Source organism: Notamacropus eugenii, chromosome 1 (assembly GCF_028372415.1).
Source record: "Notamacropus eugenii isolate mMacEug1 chromosome 1, mMacEug1.pri_v2, whole genome shotgun sequence".
In the NCBI taxonomy this organism is placed as follows: Eukaryota; Metazoa; Chordata; class Mammalia; order Diprotodontia; family Macropodidae; genus Notamacropus; species Notamacropus eugenii.
Window position 1 is genome coordinate 335323757 of NC_092872.1, and position 23187 is coordinate 335346943.

At 36.5% G+C, this 23187-nt stretch overlaps 1 protein-coding gene across 7 annotated transcripts in view; it reads left to right on the forward strand.

Moving 5' to 3' along the window:
- The window catches only part of KLHL3 (kelch like family member 3), a 256443-nt gene that overhangs the window by 92468 nt on the left and 140788 nt on the right, over nucleotides 1-23187 (forward strand). For all 7 annotated transcript variants that reach the window (XR_011971826.1, XR_011971827.1, XM_072629840.1 and 4 more), the window contains exon 3: nucleotides 13496-13602. Coding sequence is in view for 5 of the 7 variants with exons in the window: in XM_072629840.1 (XP_072485941.1) it covers nucleotides 13496-13602 (107 nt within the window). In the remaining 2 variants the exon portion in view is untranslated. The remainder of the gene's footprint in view (nucleotides 1-13495; nucleotides 13603-23187) is intronic.

Here is a 23187-nt window from a genome sequence, read left to right on the forward strand (position 1 = left end):
AGCTTCTTTCACCATCTTTGCCATTTTAAATTCTTATCCATCTTTTAAAGAACAACTCAAGTGCCATTTACTCCATGAAACATTCCTTGGTTCCCCTGTTGGTAAAGATTTTCTCTCTTTAAAAAAATAATTTATTTTTAATTTTCAACATTCACTTACATAAGATTTTGAGTTCCAAATTTTCTCCCTATCTCTCCCCTCTCCCTACCCCAAGATGACATGCATTCTGATTACCCCTTCCCCCAATCTGCCCTCCCTTCTATCACCCCCCCCCCCCTGTCCCCTTCCCCTCTATTTTCTTGTAGGGCAAGATAGATTTCTATGCCCCATTGCTAGTATATCATATTTCCCAGTTGCATGTAAAAACAATTTTTAACATTTATTTTTAAAACTTTTGAGTTGCACATTCTCTTCCTTCTTCCTTCCTCACCCACCCTCATTGAGAAGGCAAGCAGTTTCGATATAGGTTATATATATGTGGTCATGCAAAACACTTCCATAGTCAAGATTTTTCCTCTAATGTGCTTATTATGCAATGTTCTGCATTAATCTGTCTTTTTTTTATTTTTCATACCTAGAATGTCTTGAGGACAGGGACTATATCTTATCTAAGTTTGGCATCTCCTACCTCATTCCCAGCATAGTGCTCTGGACATAGTTGGAGGTTAATAAATATTTGTTGAATCATAAAAGTCCTAACCTGAGTTAAAGTTTCTTGGTGATAGGATCATAGATCTAGAACTGCAAGGCCAATCACCTCTTTTAGAGATGAGAAAATTGGGGCCCTTAAGAGTAAATGATTTGCCCAAAGTGACACGATATTAAATGTCAGGGTCAGTATTTAAGTTCACGTTCCCAGCTCTTTCCTCTATCCTACACTGTAACTTGTCAAAGTTGTCCTCAAATATCAGTTTGTCTCCCATTGTTCGCATTTTTCTTCTTGTCCCTTTTCCTGTATCTCTCATTTCATCCTCAAGGATAATAATTTTTTCTGGGCTTAGGTAAAGCCTTTCACTCTGACATTCTTTTTTTAAAAAAAATTTTTTTTATTTTATTTTTTTCTCAATTACATGTAAATAGAAATTTTTCATATTCATTAATTTTTTTCGAGTTCCATACTCTCCCTTCCTTCCTTCCCTTCCTCCTTGAAAAGGCTATACAGTTAACTTTTTGGGCAAATTGCTTTCTAGAATGGCTGGACCATTTCATAGCTATATTATTACCTGTATAGTGTCACATGCTTACTCACAGTCTTTCCTTTCTCACAGAAAATAACATTAGCCATTTCTTTTTTAACTACTTTGTCAGTCTGAGGGGTGTGAGGTAGAACCTCATAGTTATTTTAATTTGTGTGTCTTTAATTGTTAGTAATTGGGGCATTCTTAAAAAATGGCTGTTGATTACTTTGATTTTCCTCTGAAACCTGCTTATTTATATCCTTTGATCATTTATCATTTGGATAATGGCTCTCCTTCAAATTTGAATTAATTCTCTGTATGTCTTTAATTGTGACATTTATCAGAGAAATTTGCTACAATGACTTCCCCCTCTATATACCTATTTCTTTTAATTTTAGCTGAATTGGTTTTGTTTGTACAAAATTTTAAAATATATTATCAAAATTGCCCATTTGCCTTCAATGATCATCTCTTTCCCTTGTTTTTTAGCCCTTTTCCTATTCATTGTTCTGACAGATATTTTTTTCCTTGCTTTTCTAATAATATCCATTTGAAACTTATCTTGGTATACAGTGTGTGTTGTTGGTCTATGCCTAATTTCTGCTAGATTTCTTTACAGATTTTCTAGCAGTTTTTGTCAAATTGTTTTTGCTGCAAAAGTTATAATTTTTTGGCAAAGGGCTACTGTGCTTGTTTGCTTCTTATATTGTGTTCTTAGTCTGCTCCACTGATCAACCTCTCTATTTCTTAACTAGTACGAACTATTTTGATGATAACTGCTTTGTAGTATAGTTTGAAATATGGTACTGCTAGGTGCCCTTTCTTCCTCATTTAAACAATTACTTTCCTAAGAATTCTTGACCTTTTGTTCTTCTAGATGAATTTCATTATTTTCTCTAGCTCTATAAAGTAATCTTTTGGTAGTTTGCTTGGTATGGAACTGAATAAGTAAATTAATTTAGGTAGTATTGCTATTTTTATTATATCAGTTCTGCGTACCCATGAACAATTAATATTTCTCCTATTTATTAGGTCTCCAGTTGTGTAAAGAGTATTTTTGTGTTTTCATTTTTGTAGTCCCAGTGTGTGTTTCAGCAAGTAGATTCCTGAGTCTGTCTTATACACTCAAATCATGAGCTTTTTATTGCAAAATTCAGACAAATTGAAGAAAGTAGAGAGAACTCATAGATATTACCTAAATAACATCCCTTGTGAACATGAAATGAAGGGGATAAATATATTTAAAGGGTTAGATCTGATAGAGTGCCAGAAGAACTACGGAGAAAGTTTGCAATATGGTACAGGAGTCAGAAAGAAAAAAAATTCCAAAGAAAACAGAGCAAGAATGCAAAGTGGTCATCTCATTAGACTTTATAAATAATAATTGAGCAAAGAAGGAAAGCAAAAGGGAAAGGAGAAAAGGAAACATCTACTCAAGCAAATGCAGAATTCCAGAGAATAGCAAGGAGAGATAGGAAGGTTTTCTTAAATGAGCGATGTAATGAAATAGAGGAAAAACAATGGAATGGGAAAGAAAAGAGATCTCTTCAAGAAAATTAGAGCTATCAAGGGAAAGTTTTATGCAAAAATGGGCATGATAAAGGAGAAAAATGGTAGGGGCTTAACAGAAGCAGGAGAGATTTAAAAGAAGTGGCAGCAATACATGAAAGACCTATCTAAAAATATATTAACATAATTGATAACTGTGTGGTTACTGAACTAGTGATCCGGTTAAATGAAGTCAACCATAAGGGTAGTGGAATTGATAGAATTCCAACTGACCTATTTAAAATGATTAAAGATGTTGCTATTAAAGTCCTGCATTCAATAGGCTAGCCAATTTCGAAAACTCAACAGTGGCCTCTGGATTGGAAAAGATCAGTTTATATCCTAATCCTAAAGAAGGGCAACGTCAAGGAATGTTCAAATTACCAAATAATTGTGTGCGTTTCGCACAACAGAAAGGTTATATTTAAGATTCTGCAAGCTAGACTTCAACAGTATGTGAACCAAGAATTACTAGAAGAGCAGACTCATTTTCAAAGAGGCAGAGGAACTAGAAACCAAATTGCCAACTTCACTGGATTATGGAGAAAGCAAAAGAATTCCAGAAAAACATCTACTTCTGCTTTATTGACTACACTAACTCTTTTGACTGTATGGTTTACGACAAAATGTGGCAAGAACTGAAAGAGATGAGAGTACTAGATAATCTTATGTCTCCCAAGGAACCTGTATGTGGCCAAGAAGCAACAGGTAGAACTGAACATAGAACAACTCATTGGTTTAAGATTGGAAAAGAATATGACAAGGCTTATTTACTTAGCCTTACTATTTCACCTTATTTGTTTAACTTATATGCAGAGTACATAATATAAAACTCCAAGCTGGATGAATCAAAAGCTGGAATTAAGGTTATGGGGAGAAATATTGCTCTCAGATATGCAGATGATACCTCTTTGATGGCAGAAAGTGAAGAGGAATTCTTAATTTTGATGAGTGTAAAAAAAAAAAAAGTTGGATTGAAGCTTAACATCAAAAAAGCTGAGATCTTGGCAACTGTTCCCAGTGCTTTCTGAAAGAGGAAGAAATGAAAGCAGTGTCGGATTTTATGTTCTTGGGCTCAAAGATCACTGCAGATGGTGACGCCAGTTCTAAAATTAAAAGATGCTTGTTCCTTGGAAGGAAAGCTATGGCAAATTTGGATAGCATATTAAAAATCAGAGATGTCACCTAGCTGACAAAGGCAAGTATAATCAAAGCTATGGTTTTTCCAGTAGCAATGTGTGTCTGTGAGAGTTGAGCTATAAGGAAAAATGCAGAATCGACACTTTTTCATTGTGATGTTAGAGAAGACTTTTGAGAGTTCCTCGAACAGTCAGGCGATAAAATTAGTCAATTCTTAAAGAAATTAAATCAGGCTGTTTACTGGAAGGCCAGATATTGAATCTGAAACTTAAATAATTTGGCAACCTAATGAGAAGATGGGAGTCATTGGAAAAGACCCTAATGTTGGGAAATATTGAAGGCAAGAGAGAAAGGGCTGGTAGAGGATGAGATGGATAGACAGTGTTACAGAAACAACGAACATGGACAGACTTTAAGAGATAGCGAAGGATAGAAGGTGCTGGCATGTTATGGTCCATGGGGTCACGGAGAGTCAGACATGACTGAACAACAACAAGAAGTGTTTATTTTAAATGGAATTTCTCTTTCTATCTCTTCCTGCTGAGTTTTGTTGGTATCATGCAGAAATGCTGATAATTTAAGTGGGTTTGTTTTATATCCTGAAACTTGTCTTGTCACTCTAGTTAGAGTTTTTAGCTCTATATCAAATTCTAAATAGCAGTAATGGAATCTTTGCTTTACTCCTGGTCTCATTGGAAAGGCCTCTACTTTATTGCTTTTCCAGATAATGCTGATTCTGCTTTTTTGAGAGATACTACTTATTATATTAAGGAAAAACTCATTTATTCTTATGTTTTCTAAAGGGTTTAACAGGAATGAGTGTTATATCTTGTCAAAAGTTTTTTCTGGACTTACTGATATTTATCATATGAGTTTTTTCTCATTACTAATATAGTTGATTATGTTTAGAGTTAGCCTAATATTGAACCAGTCCTGAATTCCTGCCATAAATCCAACCTGATCATAGTGTATGATCTTTGTGATTTGTTGCTCTAATTTCTTTGCTAATATTTTAATTGCCTTTTTTTTTGCATCAATGTTCATTACTGGTATTAGTCTGTAATATTTTTCTTTCTTTTTTTTTATGACTCACCCTGATCTAGATATCAAGACTGTATTTGTATAGAAGCAGTTTGGTAGAACCTCTTCCTGTTTTTCAATAACTTTGTAATATTGGAATTAATTGTTTTTTAAATATTTGATAGAAATTGCTTATAAATTCACCTTTTCCTATTCCTCCTCTTCTCCCTGCCTCCTTGGACACTCATTTTTGACTTGTTTAATTTCCTTTTCTGAGATCTAGTTATTGAAGTCTTCTGGGTTTGTTTTTTCTTTTTAAAAAAATTATTGTTAATTTATGGAATAAAACAAGCATTTCCACAAAATAGTACAATAAAAAAGATGATTACATATGAAACTATAAATCTACTATGCACAACTTGTTCCTTTCAAAAATACAGCAAAATTATCATGTACATTTCTTCTTTTTTCTTCTCTCCCCCTCCCTGCACTAGAGATGACTATCATTAGGCACAAATAGGTGTGTGTGTGTGTGTGTGTGTATTTTTGTGTGTGTGTGTATAATATATATACATATGTTTCTATAAATAATAATTAAAAATTAATTAATTAATTTCTTTAAGTATTGACTGATTCTAATAATAAATTATATTCTGTTCTATATCCTATATTCTATCCATCAGTTCCTTCTTTGGATGCAGATAGCATCTTTCTTCATATGTCCTTTACAGCTAATTTGGGGGTATTTATAATAGTCAAAATAACTTATTCAGAATCTTTCTTAGAACAATATTGCTATTACTGTATACCATGTTCTCTTGGTTCTGCTTATTTCGCTTTTCATTATTTTGTGCAAGTCTTTCTATGTTTTTAAAAAAATCATTGAGCTCATCATTTCTTATAGCATAGTAATATTCCCACACAATCATAAACCACAATCATATTCCTCAGTTGATGGGCATCCCTGCAATTTCCAGCTCTTTACCACCACAAAGAGAACTGCTATAAACATTTTAGAACATACAGGTTCTTTCCCTTTTCCCCTAATTATCTTTGTAAATAGACCACGGTATACACAGTTTTATAACTCTTTGGTCATAGTTCCGGATTGCTCTCCAAAAATGACTGGATCAGTTCACAATTCCACCAACAATGAATTAGCATGTCCCAATTTTTTCACCTCCTCTCCAATATTTGTCACTTTCCCCTTCTGTCATTTTAGCCAATCTGGTACATATAAAATGATATCTCAAGTTTGTTTTAATTTGCATTTCTCCTATCAGTAATGATTTGGAGCATTTCTTCATGCGATTATAAATTGTTTTGATTTTTTTCATTGGAAAACTGCCTGTTCGTATCCTTTGACCCTTTATCAATTGGGGAATGACTCATATTCTTACAGATTTGACAAAGCTCTTTATATATTTTAGATATGAGAACTTTATCTGAAAAACTATCTATAAAATTTTCCCCCAAATTTTCTGCTTTCCTTCTGATCTTGGTTACATCTGTTTTATTTATTCAAAAACTTAAATTTAATGTAATTGTTCTTTTAATCTAGATATTTTATATTTTTCCGTTTTATTTAGATTATCAGTCTTATTAGCATAGTTATGTAAAATAATTTCCCAATTTCCTTGATTTCTTTTTCATTTGTTGTGAATTCATCTTTTTTTCATTTTTGATACTGGTAATTTGGTTTTTTTCTTTTTACTTTTATCATGTTATTGATTTTTAAAAGTGCTTTTATTAATTTGTTGTTTTCAGTTTTGTTAATCTATTTTCAGAACTTCTATTGATGCTTAATTGGGGGTTTAAGATTTATTGCTTTTGTAGCTTTTTTTTAATCACATACCCAACTCATTGATTTGTTCCTTCTCTCCTTTAGTAATGAAAATGTTTAGAGTTTCCTGTAGGGACTGTTTTGGCTGAATCCCCCAAATTTTAGTGTGTTGTCTCAGTGTCATTATCTTTAATGAAATTATCCATTGTTTCTATGATTTGTTTTTTGACTCACGTATTGTTTGTAGCTGTTAATCTGGCTATTTATTGAATATAACTTTTATTGGATTATAGTTCATAAACATGTTGAATATGTTTGCTTTTCTACATTTGTGAAATTTTTATGCCTTAATACGTGATCGGTTTTTGTGACAATGCTATGCTTAGCTGATAAATATGTATATTTCTTTCGGTTCACATTGAGTAATTTTCAAAGGTCTATCATCTCTGATACTTCTAAAATTCTATTTGGCTTTTTAACTTCTTGTTTATTTTTTGGTTAGATTTCTCTAGGTCTTAAGGGGGTACATTGAGATCTTCCACTACTATACTGTCTATTTCTCTCTAGATAATTTAACTTTTCCTTTAAATCTTTGGATGTTATGACATTAGTTGCATATACATTAAGCATTGATTCTTAAGCATTAGTTTTCTAAGCATTAATCCTTTTCAGCAAAATGTATTTTCCCTTTAATCTGTTTTAATCAAGTCTGTCTTTGCTGCTGTTTCTCTTGTGACCTTGATTACTAACCCCTACCTTTTTGAGTTCAGTTGAAGTGTAATAGATATTGCTTGTTTTAATTCTGTGACTCTTTATGATCTAATGTGCTTCTTATAAACAGCATTCTGCTTTCTACTCCATTTGCTCTCCTCCTTGTTTTTTTTTGGGGGGGGGCGTGGATTCATTCCATTCATAGGTTCATTAATTATATTCCTTCATCCTTTTGTCTTATACTTTTTCTTCTCTTTATTTCCTTCCCCCTCTTTATAAAGAAGTGGATTGTAAGGGTAAGAGAGTATTCAGCACGGTTAATTCCTGCTCTCCTGACCTTTTCTTTCCCTAGCCCACCGAGCAATCACAGGGTTTTATCCTTTCTTTTTTAAACCCCTGTTCAAATCCCCCTCTCCAGTTAGTATTGTTTTCCTTAGGAGAGTAACTCTCCCTTAATTTTTCTTCTTTATTGTATCCCCATTCCTTTCTTTCCCACTATTGAGTGAAATGTGCATTTTTACCTGCTTTGACAAGTTTAGATGCAAGTGAAATTGAAGTGTTTTTTACTTTCTCACCCCCTCCTTTTTTGTGTATATAGTTTTCTACTTGTGTACCCCAGTTATGTGAGATATTTTCCTCTGTCCTTTCTTTCCCCCCTTTTACCTAGTATATTCCTTTACTTCTCTCTTTCCTTTTTAATTTTAAGATTAATTAAAACATAATAAGACCATTTGCATACTCTCTATCTTATTTGACTATTGATGATAATATGGTTTTGAGAGTTTTGAAAGGACCTATGTATCATCTTGCCATATCAGTCAAGGCAGCAATCATTTATTAAACACCTACTATGTGCTTGGGCACTAGGGATACAAGGAAAGGCAGAAGACACTTTTTGCTTTCAAGGATCCCACAGTCTAATGGGGGAGACAACACATAAATAACTTGATCAAATGAGGTATAAACAGGGTAAACTGAAGATGATAAATAAAGAGAAGCATTAACATTAAGGGGAACCTGGAAATGCTTCTTCTAGAAGGTCAGATTTTAGCTAGGACTTGGAGGAAGCCAGGAAAGCCAATGGGTGGAGATGAGGAGGGAGAGAATTGCAGGCTTGAGGAACAACTAGAAAAATGCGCAGAACTGGGGGATGATGTGTCTTGTATGTGGAACTGCCGGGACATTAGTGTCACGGAATGGGAGAGTCAGGGAGTAAGACAAAAGAAGACTGGAAAGGTATGAGGGGATTAGGTTATTAAGGGCCTTGAATGTCAAACAGAGGATTTTATATTTGATTCTGGGAGTGAGAAGGACCCACTGGAGTTGATTGAATAGAGAGGTGATATGATCAGACCTCTTCCTTAGGAAAAATCACTGATAACTGAGTAGAACACATGGATTAGAGTGGGGAAGGACCCCTGGCAGGCAGATCCACTATTTCAATAGGCCATGTATGAGGTGATAAAGGTCTTCACCAGGTTGGTGGCAGTGTCAGAGAAGCGGGGTTGTATAATATGTGAGAGATGTTACATAGATAAAATCAAAAGGCCTTGGCAACAGATCAGATATGGGAGGTAAGAGAGGGTGAGTAGTCAACGATGATACCTAGGTTGTGAGCCTGGAATGTAAATTGTTCAGTCACTCATATTTATCTTTTTACAATTCTCTTGACTCCTGTGTTTGTATTTCAGGGTTTTTAGGAAGTCCTGGTCTTTTCATTAGGAATACTTAGAAGTCCTCTTTTTAAAATTAAAAGTCCCAATCCCTGCCCTCCACCCCCATTATACTTAGTTTTGTTAGGTAAATTATTCTTGGTTATAAGCCTATATCTTTCACCTTTGGGAATATCACACTCCGTATTCTTTGTTTCTTTACAGTGGTGACTGATAAAGCTTGTGATCCTAACTATTGTTCTTTGGTACTTGAATTCTTTCTTTTTGACTGCTTGTAGTATTTTTTCTTTGACTTGGAAGCTCTGGATTTTGGATATAATGTTCCCAGAAATTTTCATTTTTGGGTTACAGTCAATCACAAGCTTTCCAGGTACTATGCTAACTGCTGAGAAGACAACCCCTGTCCTCCAGGAAATTATGTTCTAATGGAGGAGATAATACATAAAAGGAAGTTAAAATGGAGTAAAGGAAGGAGAAAAAGGTACCTGGCAAGAGTGAGGGGCATGATGGAAAGTCCAGAGGGTGTTGTTGATACTTCCTTTTTGAAGTCCAGTGACTTCATAAGGGTGATAGCTTGACTACAGTGTTAATTGGATTTAAGTGAGGCAGAGTTGCACAAAGTCATCAGCCTCACTCTCTTCCAGAGTCATCACCCTGTCTGCTCTCCATAAATGGAGGTTCTGGGAGGAGGAATCAAAGGGAGGGACCCCAGGTACAGAAGGGTACTTCTGAGCTATGGATATGTGAGTTCTAGTACTGGAGTGATCTTCCAGGATGAAGATGTTTCTGGGGCAGAAGGTGACATGGATTTTTTTATTTTTACTTTGCCTTCTGGTTCTAAGACATCTGAGAAGATTTCTTTTTTTTTTTTTTTTAATTTTTTAATTTTTTTAATGTTTAACAATCACTGCCATACAATTGCGATTTTATCCCTCCCCACCCACCCCCCACTACCTCCCTCCCTCCCCACGACTGCATACAATTCTGTATAGATTCTACATATACTTTCCTATTGAGTATATTTTCACTATAGTCATGCTATGTAGTCAGACTAAGATAAATGAAAGAATCCGTATAACAAATCAGAACATGATACACAAACAGATACACATACACAAACATGATCTGCTACATTATGTGAGTGACTTCCATATTTCTCTCTCTGAGTGTGGAAGGCATTTTGCCTTGAGGTCCACCATTGGGAATTTTTTTTTTTTTCAGAAGTTCTTGTGTTATTACAAAAATCTAAGTCTACCAGAAAAAACTCTCACACACTGTGGTTGTTGCTGTGCATAAAGTTCTCCTGGTTCTGCTCCTTTCACTCAGCATCAGGTCATATAAGTCCTTCCAGGCCTCTCTGAAGTCTTCTTGTTCATCATTTCTTATGGCACAATAGTACTCCATTACATTCATATACCATAATTTATTCAGCCATTCCCCAATTGATGGACATCCCCTTGACTTCCAGTTTTTGGCAACTACATAGAGTGCTGCTATAAATATTTTTGTACATGTGGGACCCTTTCCCATTTTTATGATCTCTTGGGGATATAGACCTAGTAGCGATATTGCTGGGTCAAAGGGTATGCACATTTTTGTAGCCCTTTGGGCATAGTTCCAAATTGCTCTCCAGAATGGTTGGATGCGCTCACAGCTCCACCAACAATGAATTAGTGTTCCAACTCTCCCACATCCTCTCCAGCATTTATCATTTTCTTGTTCTGTCATGTTTGCCAATCTTATAGGTGTGATGTGGTACCTCAGAGTTGTTTTGATTTGCATCTCTCTAACCAATAGTGATTTAGAGCATTTTTTCATATGATTATAGATAGCTTTAATTTCTTCCTCTGAAAATTGCCTGTTCATATCCTTTGACCATTTATCAATTGGGGAATGACTTGTACGATTATACATTTGGGTCAGTCTGAGAAGATTTCTTTCATGAATTCTTGAACTATAATTTCTAGGCTTTTATTTTTGTCACAGCTTTTAGGTATTTTAGTGATTCGTAAATTATCTCTCCTCCGTGTGTTTTCCAGGTGACTTGTTTTTGATATGAGACACCTTTCACATCTATTTTTTCAGTCTTTAGGCTTTGTTTTAATATTTCTAGTTGTGTTACGGAGTCCTTAGCTTCTGTTTGATCCATTCTAATTTGCAAGGATTCTGTTGATTGGGTAAAAGGTTTTGTACTTTTTGGGTTAAGCTGTTAATTGTCTTTCTAATTTTTCTTCTGTAGCTCTTGTTTCTTTTCTATTTTTTTCCCCATTAGCACTTTTATTTCTTTTCCAATTCTTTCCTCTTGCACTTTTATTTCATTTATAAGATCTTTTTTAACTCTTTAAAACAAAAACCCTTGCTTTAGCTCTTGCAGGAATTCTAGTTGAACTTGTACCCAATATGTTTTTCTTTGGAGCTTTGCTTATAGATGTTTTAGTGTCATTCTTATCTTCTGGGTTTTTGTCATAAGCATATTTATCACTTAATAGCTCTTTATCTGTTTTCCCAATCTTCCATCCTTGCTACCTAAATTTGACCTCTTTATTAAAAAACCAGACTCTTTGCATTTCTGGAGGGAATGTCTGGGCTGCGCTTAGGGCTATTTTTTTGTCCTTTTGGGTACTGCTTTTTTCTTAGGATTGCATGTCATTTCGCATCTCAGGGACAACAACTCAGACTGTTCTCATAAGTCCTGTAAGTTTTCAGTGAATCCCAAATGCTGTGACCCAGGGTGAAGCCTGCATGATGACTTCCTGGTCTGAGCTTTGCAAATTCCTGACCTGGGTCTGAGCAATCCAGCTGTGGCCTTAACCCTGTTTGGAGTTGGTTGTTGGACTCAGGCAGTGTCAGCAGATTTAAAAGCCCTGCTAGTACAGAGTTACAACTGCAGGCTCCCCTTTGGTCTGGGTTTCCTGCTCTAGTTATTCTGCCCTGGGATTCATCCTGGCATGGGAACTGAGACCCTGCTCTGCTACTGGGGTCAGGGCCACTTAATCTAGTCTTCCTTAATTTTAGTGCCTTCCTGCTGAGTTTGACTATAGTCTACCCTGCATGTGCCACATTGCTGTATGCGTGTTTTCTCCCCACTAGACTGTGAGTTCCTTGAGAGCAGTGAGTGCTTTTTGCCTTATTTTGTGGCCCTGCTCTTGGTGTGGTGTCTGTACCATAGTAGGTGCTTGTTGACTTACTGCCTATTTGCTTCTTGCTTAGTGCACAACTGTACCTGTAAATTGTTCCTTGGTCTTGACTGCCACAGGAGACCCCCTTACACTTGGGGCCCAGAACTGGATAGTGAGTGACAGTTACCAAGTGGCACCTGGTCCTGCTTCCTGCACAGTGTCAGGCCTTTCTGTGAAGATCTGGGACCTCTTCTTGCCCTGGTGTCCAGCTATGGGTAGGCCCTCATTCAGTCCCCAAATGTTCCTTGGGGTGCACTCTCAGTCAGACTCTGTCCCCAGTGTTTGCAGACTTTTCTCCATTTACCTATGCCAATCAGGACTGAAAAGTGACTTGTCATTTTTTCTTGGATTTCCCAGTCAGTACTTGGTCTGGAGTGTTTTCTAGATTATCCCTGAATTGTATGGGAGAGCTGAACTGTACCCTACAGTTGCATTTTAAATGTGGTCTTTGTGTGGTGTTAAGGAACTGTGGTTGCCTGAGGAGACTTTTCAAGAATTAAAGGCTCATAACTTGTTAATATAATATCTCAAGAAACTTTAGAAGTCAGCGCCCTTACCTTGAAGGTGAGAGAGGAGCTTTGCCTTGCCTGAAGTCCCACAGTAGTGTGCTGTAGGACAAGATTCCAAGTCTCTTGTCACCTGGTCTCGTTCTCTTTCTCCTTTTTTCCTTGATACTCTAATCCTGAGTGGTGATATGAACAAGTAACCCACATCTGCCAGTTCTTTCTTGCCTTTTGTAAATAGTTTTTAAATCTTCTGGTATTTCTAATGGTCACTTTTTGGCCTTTGGGGAGTAGTTAGTATTTCTTTTCCAGTGGAGACATTCATGTACACACCTACACACACTAGTCTCCTGATTCCTAGCCCCAGGCTCTTTCCACTACTGGCAGGCTGCCTTGAAACTATCAATTAGAGCTAACAGGGGAATGGAGCAGAAAGGGAATGAAAATCTGAGCCCGGCAACACATGCATTCCCAGCAGTAATCCCATTCCACACACATTTATTAAGTGCCTATTGGGTACATGACACCAAAGAGGTCAGCTCTCTGTATGCTAGAGGGAGGGAGGCATGACATACTGGGGCTCTAAGGGGACTGAGAGGTGAATGAGTCCATTCCCTCTGTGCTTGGTCAGTACAAACTATGCCAGGTGGAAGAGAGACTTTGTTAGGTTCTGTGGGTCCCAGGAGTAGCTGTGGAAAGAGGAGTATTGTTTATGAATAATTGAGTTTTAACTTCTTTCACTCCTCTGGTATTTTTACAGTAAGCAGCTGTTATGCGATGTGATGATTGTGGCTGAAGATGTTGAGATTGAAGCCCACCGGGTGGTGCTTGCCGCCTGCAGCCCCTACTTCTGTGCAATGTTTACAGGTATGGTTCCTCCCCAGGTATTATCAGAGACAAGTAGATGTTCATCTTCTGTGCAGGTAGGTAGCCAGTCAGAGGAAGCTGTATGGCACCAGGGGGAAGACAGTCTATCTAGGGCCATATTCTGGTTCTGTCATCTACTGTTTGGGTAACCTTTGGCAAGTTTCTCTCTCTTTCTGGGCCCCAATCTGCTCATCTATAAAACAGGAGGATTGGTATTCTAGGTTTGAGCAGAATCTAGGTTCAAATCCCAGTTCCTCTACTTCCTACATATAGCAATGACTACATACTCATGACAAGGCATGACTTAGCAAGTCATTTAGATTCTACAAGTCTCAGTTTCCTCATCAGCGAAATGAGGGGGTTGGCACAGATGAACTTCAATATCCTTTCTAGCTCTAAATATGAATCCAGGAGGCAGAGAACAGGCTATCGAGTCAAAGGACCTGAGTTCAAATTTTGCCTCTAGTGATAAATAATTGTGTGATCTTGCACAAATCATTTAACTTTTGTGGGCCTCAGTTTCCTCATCTGTAAAGTCAATTCTTTATCTTATCACTTATTAATTGTGCAAAATGGGCAAGTTATTTGTACTCTGTGAACTATAGTTTCTTCATCTGTGGAATGAGGGTAATGTTATTTATTTCCCTGGGCTCTTGTGAAGAAAAACCAAGTGAGAAAATATATTAAAAAGTGCTTTGTAAATTAAGAAGTGGTAGATAAATGTAAGAATGATTAATTCCTGGATTTCAGCATGATGGGGTGAGGGAGGAGAATAGGAAGTACCATATGAACTTGGCGGAGGTCTTATTCTGTAGGATCATAAGTCCAGAAGGTCACCTCACCTGGGCTTGCAAGTAGCCACCTGTCTGCTGGCTTTATAACAGCTTTTTAAGGAAAGTAGCCTGATCATTCTTATATTACAGAGGGAGAATCTGAGCCTCAGGGACATTAAGAAATTGACTCAAGGTCAGCCCCGTACCCTCGTCATTTTATTTAACCTGTTAACGTGCTGCATGGAGAAACAACTCAGAGCCATTTAGTAAATTGCATGTTTGTACAGAAATTTCTTTTACAGAATCCCTACAAGTGGCCATCCAGCGATTACTTTAAGACCTTTACTGAAAGTTGAACCTGCCTGTCCTCGAGGCAATCCACTCACCTTTCAGATTACATAGAATCACAGAATATCAGAGCTGGAAGGAGACATAGAGCACTTCTAATCCAAGCTGTACCTGAAGAAGGATCCTATTTATTTTGAGTCCAAATCTACCTCTCTGCAATTCTGCCCATTCACCCTTGTTGTGCCCTCAAAGGCCAATCACACTAGGCCTAATCTCTCTCCTACGTGACAGAATTTTTCATACTTGAAGACAGCTATCATGTCTCCCTCAAATCTTTTCTCCAAGTTAAACATTCCTAATTCCTTCATTTAACCCTTCTAGGACAAGGTATTTAGGCTTTTCACCCTCCTCTTCACCCCTTTTGTTTGCATGGTCTCTCTCTTGCTAATATCTTTCCTAACAAAACTTAAATGTACCTAGAACTGAATGCACTATTCTAGATACTATCTAACCAAGGCAGGTTATAGTGGCCAATAACCTCCCTCCTGTGGTCGTATTAACTTTTTAGTTCTCTATTTTGTGCTGTTGATCCATATTGAGTTTGTATTCTACTAAATTCCACTTCCTTTACCATCAGGTTTTAAGGTCATTGACTTACTGCAATGTATCTGGGAATGAGGGGATTTGGGAAGGGAGTTGTTCTGCAGAATAGATGGTAAGACTTTGGGGTCTCCACCAATTAGAGCATTCAGTGCCTGAATGTTTGCTAATCAGTTAGTCAATAAAACATATATTCAGTGCTTAATAGGGGCCTTAGCACTGTGCTCACCACTGAACTTGTAAAGAAAAGACAGTCCCTGCTCCCAAGGAGCCCACAGCCTATCGAGGTAGATAACATGTAAATAACCATGTACAAATTAGCTATATTCGGGATAAATTGGAAACAATCAGCAGAAGGAAGGCCCTAGAAGTAAAGGGGACCAGGAAAGTCTTTATGTAGAAAGTGAAATTTTTAGCTGGGACTTAAAAAGAAGCCAGGGAAGCCAGTGGCAGAGATGAGGAGAGATTCCCAGGCAAGGAGGACAGCCAGTGAAAATGCCGAGGGTGGAGATGGAGTGTCTGATTTGAGAAGAAGCAGGAGGCCAGTGTCACTGGATCCCGAAATAAATGGGGGAGAAGGGGAAGGTGTAAGAAGACTGGAAATTTAATGAGGAAGCTGGTTATGAAGGGCTTTGAACACTAAATGGGATTTTATATTTGATCCTAGAAGTCGTAGGAAACCACAGAAGTTTTTGACCTGGTGTGTGTGTGTGTGTGTGTGTGTGTGTGTGTGTGTGTGTGTGTGTGTGTGTGTGTGTGTGTGTGTGTGTGTGTGTGTGTGTGTGTGTATTGGAGTGGGGGACACTTATAGCAGAGACCAACCAGGATGAATTCGAGTGGGTAGAGACTTATAGCAGAGACCAACCAGCATATTATGGCTATGGTCCAGGCCTGATGAGGGCCTGCACTAGGGTGGTGGTAGTATCACAGTAGAGAACTGGGGAGATGCATATGTGAGAGATGTTACAAAGATAAACTTGATAGACCTTCATGACAGAGTTGATGTGGGAGGTGAGAGAGTGAGGTGTTGAGGTTGATACCCAAGTTGTGAACCTGGGATCCTGGGAGGATGGTGGTACCCTTAAAATTAATAGGGAAGTTAGGAGAAGAGGCTATTAGATTTGACAATTATAAGATCTTTTATAATTTTGGAGAAGGCTCTTTCTAGGAATTGTAAGTTCCAAGTCAGACTGTGAAGAATTGAGAAGAGAGTGAAAGGAGGGGAATTGGAGACACCTGAAGATACCTTCTCAAGGAATTTAGCCATAAGAGATAAAGAACGATAATTAGCTGGCATAGGCAGATCAAATGAGTTGGGTTTTACATATCAAGGTGAGTGTTGGTGGAGAAGACAGTCTTTTTTTCTGGTTATTTCATATGTTTCTTCTCTAGTTAGAACACAAATTCCTCAACAGCATGGGTTACACTTCTCTTATTTCCCCTACAATATACGTCAAGCATTGTGAGATACTCTTGCAGGTACTCAGTAAATCCTTTTTAGTGAAATAACAGAATGTTTGTTGCACTCAATTCTAAGGAACAGGTGCAAGGTGACCTTAGAGGGTCAGATACTAGCAGCTGGGAGGAGTGGGTGGGCTTTGAGGCGAGTCTTGAAAAGAAACCAGATATTCTAAGAGGTTAAAGTGAAGAGGAGAAGGATTCTAGCAATGGGAAGTTCTTGCGAAGGGGTGTGTGTGTGTGTATGAAGTACAATAAACAAAACTAGTATAGCTGAAAGATAGGAAGGACCCCAATTAGAAAAAACTTCACATGCCAATATTTGATTCTGTTAATAGTAGGGAGTCACTGGAATTTATTCAATAGAGAAGTGGCATGATGAGGCCTGTGCTTTAAGATCACTATGTGGCTATGTTGAGGATGGATTACAGTGGGGAGAGATCTGAGGCAGGGAGGTAAATTAGAAGGTTATTAAATGGGGCCTTTCCTTCTCTAATAAAGGTCTGTACTTTTTCTGTAACTTAGAATTGCTTGATGAACTGAGTGGCTAAATGACTTGCTTAGAGTCACATGCAGAGCTTGAACCATGATATTCCTATCTTCAAGACCTGCTTGGCCATGCTGCCTCTCAAAGAGAGACTCATCATTCAGTGGTTTTTCATTTGTCTCCCCTATGCTATCTTCACATTAAATAAGAACTCTGAAATTTGTTCACAGAGCGTGAGAGTTTTTGTTGAAGTGACGGTATTATTGATATAGTTCTGAAAACCAGCATTCATTCATTCCTTCATTTACTCAGCGTCAGTTATTTAGTAAACTTGCTAATCATCCACTGACGTGTTGATCATAGTGTTTAGAGAGAAATAAACTTTAGGTAAGGTACAGACACAGCCCTTGGGTCTAGCTTATAGTTAGTTGGTGGATAAGACTTGAACACAAACAACTATAATATGTAATATTACATGGTAAAAACATTATAAAGGTAGAAGACTTCTGGTGCCAGGGTAGTGGAGTGAGGAAGGAACCCTTTGAAGGCCTCCCAAATTCCCCTCCAGACAATTAGAAAACCATCAGAATTGATCTAGGAAAAGGTCTCTTTCACTAGGATGGGAGGGGAGTGAGGTCCAAGAGCAGTAGCAGCAGCCAGCCTCATAGCAGAGGGCCTGCATCAGGGCTCTGAGCTTGGGGCAATCCACCAGTGAGGCCCTGCCCTCCTGTAAGCTGGCAGACTCTTAAGCAAGTGAGCAGTCTGGACAGAGGAGTAGGGTCTCACCCCAGCAACTCCACTCCCAGCACAAGCCACCAGTAAGGCCTCAATGCCTTTTGCTGACCAGGGGTGAAACCCTGCCCTAGGGCAGGCCAACAGTCAGATCCTGGCCCCAGAGCCTACCAGCAGAGAGAACTCATTTCCATAGCAACCCAGAAGCAGGGCCCCAGCCCTGGGGCAGACCAACAGTGGAAACCCCACACCCAGGGGAGACCAGTGGGGAGGCACTGCACCCTAGTATAAGTCAGAAGGGAAACCTACCCTCAAAGAAAGCAGGCAGTTAATCCCTGAAGCCTAGTGAAAGACAATAGTAAGACCCAGAGCCCCAGCACAAAAAGCTTGGGACAATGTAGGAACAGAGCCCAATTCTCACAAAAATACCAGGTCACAAAAGAAGGAAGAAAAAATGAGCAAAAAACCAAAATATAGCTTGACTGTAGAAAGTTACTGTGGTGATAAGGAAGATCAAAGCTTAAATTTAGAAGAGGACAATAATGTCAAAATAGCTACATGTGAGGCCTCAAAGAAAAATGTAATTTGGTTTCAGGCCACAAAAGAATTCCTAGAAGAGCTTAAAAAGGATTTTAAAAAGCAAATTAGAGAAGTAGAAGAAAAATTAGGAAAAGAAATGAGAGTAATATAAGAGAATCATGAAAAAAGAGTCAGTAACGTGAGAAAAAATATACAAAAGTTTTCCTGAGAAAAATAACTCCCTAAAAAATAGAATTGGCCAAATGGAAAATGAAGTACAAAAGCTCAAAGTAAAAAATAATTCCTCAAAAATTAGAACTGAACAAGTGGAAACTGATGACTCTATGAAACATCAAGATAAAATAAAACAAAATCAAAAGAGTAAAAAAAAAATAGAAGAAAATGTGAAATTTCTCATTGGAAAAACTACTGGCCTAGACAATAGATCCAGAAGAAATAATATAAGAATTATTGGACTACCCGAAAACCATGATAAAAAAAAAAAAGCCTGGACCACATTTTTAAAGAAATTATCAAAGAAAACTGAAGAAAACTGCCCTAATATAGTAAAACCAGAAGGCAAAATAGAAAGCAGTCAAAAAGAAACAAATAAAATATTGTGTAGCTACAATCAGAATTACACAGGATTTGGTGGCTTCCACATTAAAGAACTGGAGGACTTGAAATATGATATACTGGAAGGCAAAGGAGTTAGGATTATAACCAAGAGTCACCTACCCATCAAAGTTGAACATAATATTTCAGGGGGAAAAAAAAAGATATTCAATGAAATAGAGGACTTTCAGGTGTTTCTAATTAAAAAACAGAGCTGAATTAAAAAAAAAAACTCCTTCAAATACAAGACTTAAAGGAAAAATAAAAAGCTAAAAAAAAGAAGAAAGAAAACATAAGACATTCAATAAGCTTAAACTTTATATTTCTGTATGGCAAGAATAATATTTGTAACTCAATAACTTTATTACTCTAAGAGCAATTAGAAGGAATATGTGGAGAGAGAGGTTGTGGATAGAAGGTGGCTTTAATGGAATGATACCCCAAAAAACAAAATAAAGTGGTGAGAAAGAAAATGGCACTGGAAGAAGAAGGAAGAGAGAGATTGAATGGGGTAAACTATCCCACATAAAAGAGGCATGAAAAAGTTATTATAATGGAGGGGAAAATGGGAAGCTGGGACGGCAGGCAAAGCTTAAACCTTACTCTCATCAAAATTGGCTCAAAGAGGGAATAACATACATATGCAAATGGATATACAAATCTATCTTACCCTATAAGGAAGTAAAAAGGGATGAGGATAATAGAAGGGGGAGTAGGACTGTTAAAAGGGTGGATGTATTGGGGAGGGTAGTAAAACACTTGCAAAGATGGAAAGGGTGCGGGGTAAGAGACAGGGGGATAAATCAGCAAAAAATAGTATGGAGGGAAATACATAGTTATCATAACTATGTATTATAAATGTGAATGGGATGAACTCACCCATAAAATGGAAGCAGATAGCAGAATGGATTGAAAACCAGAATCCTACAATATGTTGTTTACAAAAAAACACATTTGAAGCAGAGAGATATACACAGGGTAAAGGTAAGGGGCTAGAGCAGAATCAGTTATACTTCGACTGAAGCAAAGAAAGCAGGGGGGGTAATCATGGTCTCAGACAAAGCAAAAGCAAAAATTGATCTAATAAATAGGTTTAGTCTTTATCAAGAGATAAAGAAGGAAACTATATCTTGCTGAAAGATACCATAGACAATGAAGCCATATCAATACTAAACATATATGCACCAAATGGTATGGAATCTAAATTTTTAAAGGAGAAATTGAGTGAGTTATAGTAGGAAATAGATAATAAAACTATACTAGTGGGGGACCTCAACTTTCCCTTCTCAGACCTACATAAATCTAACCAAAAAATAAACAGGAAAGAAGTCAAGGAAGTAAATAAAATTCTGGGAAAACTATATATATGATAGATCTCTGAGAAAATTCAATGGGAATGGAAAGGAATATACCTTTTTTCACAGCAGTACATGGCCCCAAAATTGACCATGTATTAGGATATAAAAGCCTTACAACTAAATGCAGAAAAACAAAGATAGTAAGTGCATCCTTTTCACATCATAAAGCAATAAAAATTACATTCAATTATGGACAGTGGAAAGATAAACTAAAAGTTAATTGGAAGTTAATCTAATCCTAGAAAACGAGTGGGTCAAAGAACAAATCATAGAAACAATTAATAATTTTATTAAAGAGAATGACAACAATGAGACAACATACCTAAATTTATGGGATGCAGCCAAAGCAGTACTTGGTGGAAAATTTATATCTGTAATTGCTTATATCAGTAAAATAGAGAAAAAGCAGGTCAATGGATTGGGCATGCATCTAAAAAAAACTAGAAAAAGAACAAGTTAAAAATCCCCAATTAAACACCAATTTGGAAATCCTGAAAATCAAAGGAGAGATTAGTAAAACTGAAAATAAGAAAACCATTGAACTAATAAATAAAGCTAGAAGCTGGTTTTATGAAAAAAATCAATAGATAAAGCATTGTTCAATTTAACTAAAAAAAGAAAAGAAGAAAACAAAATTACTAGTATCAAAAATGAAAGGAATGAATTTACTGCCAATGAAGAGGAAATGAAGACAATTATTACGTGCCATTTTACCAATAAATTTGACAATCTAAATTAAGTAGATGAATATCTACAAAAATATAAATTACCCAGATTAACAGAAGAAGAAATAAAATAACCTAATCTTACAAAAAGAAATTGAACAAGCCATCAGTGAACTTCCTAAGAAAAAGTCCCCTGGACTAGATGGATTCACAAGCAAATTCTACCAGACATTTAAAGAAAAATTACAATAAACCATTTGAAAAATAAACAAAGATGGAGTCCTATCAAATTCCTTTTTGGACACAGATGTGGTACTGATATCCAAACCAGGAAGAGCCAAAACAAAGAAAGAAAATTATAGACCAATTTCCCCAATGAATATTGATGCAAAAATTTTAAATAAAACACCTAGCAAAGAGATTACAACAATATATTACCAGGATCATATACTATGGCCAGGTAGGATTTATACCAGGAATGCAGGACTGATTCAGTATTAGAAAAACTTATCAGCATAATTGACCATATCAATAACAAAACCAACAGAAATCATAATATTATTTCAATAGATGCAGAAAAAGCCTTTGACAAAATTCCTATTAAAAACACTAGAGAATACAGGAATAAATGGAGCTTACCTTAAAATGATAAGTAATATTTATCTAAAACTATCAGCAAGCATTATCTGTAACGGTGATAACCTTGAAGTCTTTCTAATACAATCAGGGGTGAAGCAAAAGATGCCTATTATCATCTCTACTATTTAACATTGTGCTAGAAATATTAGCTATAACAATAAGAGAAGAAAAAGAAATTAAAGGAATTAGGATAAGCAATGAGGAAATAAAACTTGATCACTCTTTGAAGATGATATGATGGTATATTTAGAAAATCCTAGAGAATCAACTGGAAAGCTACTTGAAATTATTAACAACTTTGGCAAAGTTTCAGGATATAAAATACGCCCATATAAATCATCAGCATTTCTACATATTGCCAATAAAGTCCAACCACAAGAGATAGAGGAATTCCATTTAAAAATAACTGTAGACAATATAAAATACTTGGGGGTTTACCAGCCAAGACAAACCCAGGAACTATATGAGCACAACTAAAAAACACTTTTCATACAAATAAAGTCAAATTTATAAACAATTGGAAAAATATTAGTAGCTCATGGGTAGAGTGAGTCAATATAATAAAAATGACAATCCTACTTATATTAATCTATTCAGTGCCATACCAAACTATCAAAAATTATTTTATAGAGCTAGAAAAAATAATAACAAAAGTCTTCTGGGAGAACAAAAGTTAAAGGACCCCAAGGGAATCAATGAAAAAAAAAACCCTGTGAAATGATGGTCTAGCCATACCAGATCTCAAATTGTATGTATTATAAAGCAGTAATTATCGGAACAAACTGGCATTGGTAAGGAATAGAGTGGTGGATCAGTGGAATAGATTAGGTACAAGTTATATTATAGTAAGTGATCATTGTAATCTAGTGTAAGATAAACCCAAAGTTCCAAGCTTTTGTAACAAAAACTTTTTATTTGACAAAAACTGCTGGGAAAACTGGAAAACAGTATGGTAGAAACTAGATATAGACCAACATCTCACACTATATACCAAGATAAGGTCAAAATGGGTACATGATTTATATATAAAGGGTGATACCAGAAAGAAATTAAGAGAGCATGGAATAGTTTATCTGTCAGATTTATAGATAATGGAAGAATTTAGATCCAAAGAAGACATAGAGGGCATTATAAAATTTAAAAGATAATTTTGATTATATAAAATTAAAAAATTTTGCACAGATAAAACCAATGCATCCAAAATTATAAGGAAAGAAAAAAACTGGGGAAAAATTTTGCAACCAGAGTCTCTGATAAAGGCCTCATTTCTCAGATATATAGAGAACAGAGTCAAATTTATAGACAGATTTATGCCAGTCATTCCCCAATTGATAAATAATCAAAGGATATGAATAGGAAGTTTTTAGACAAAGAAATCAGTTATCCATAGTCACATGAATAAAAGGTCTATTGATCAGAGAAATGTAAATTAAAACAACTGTGAAGTACCA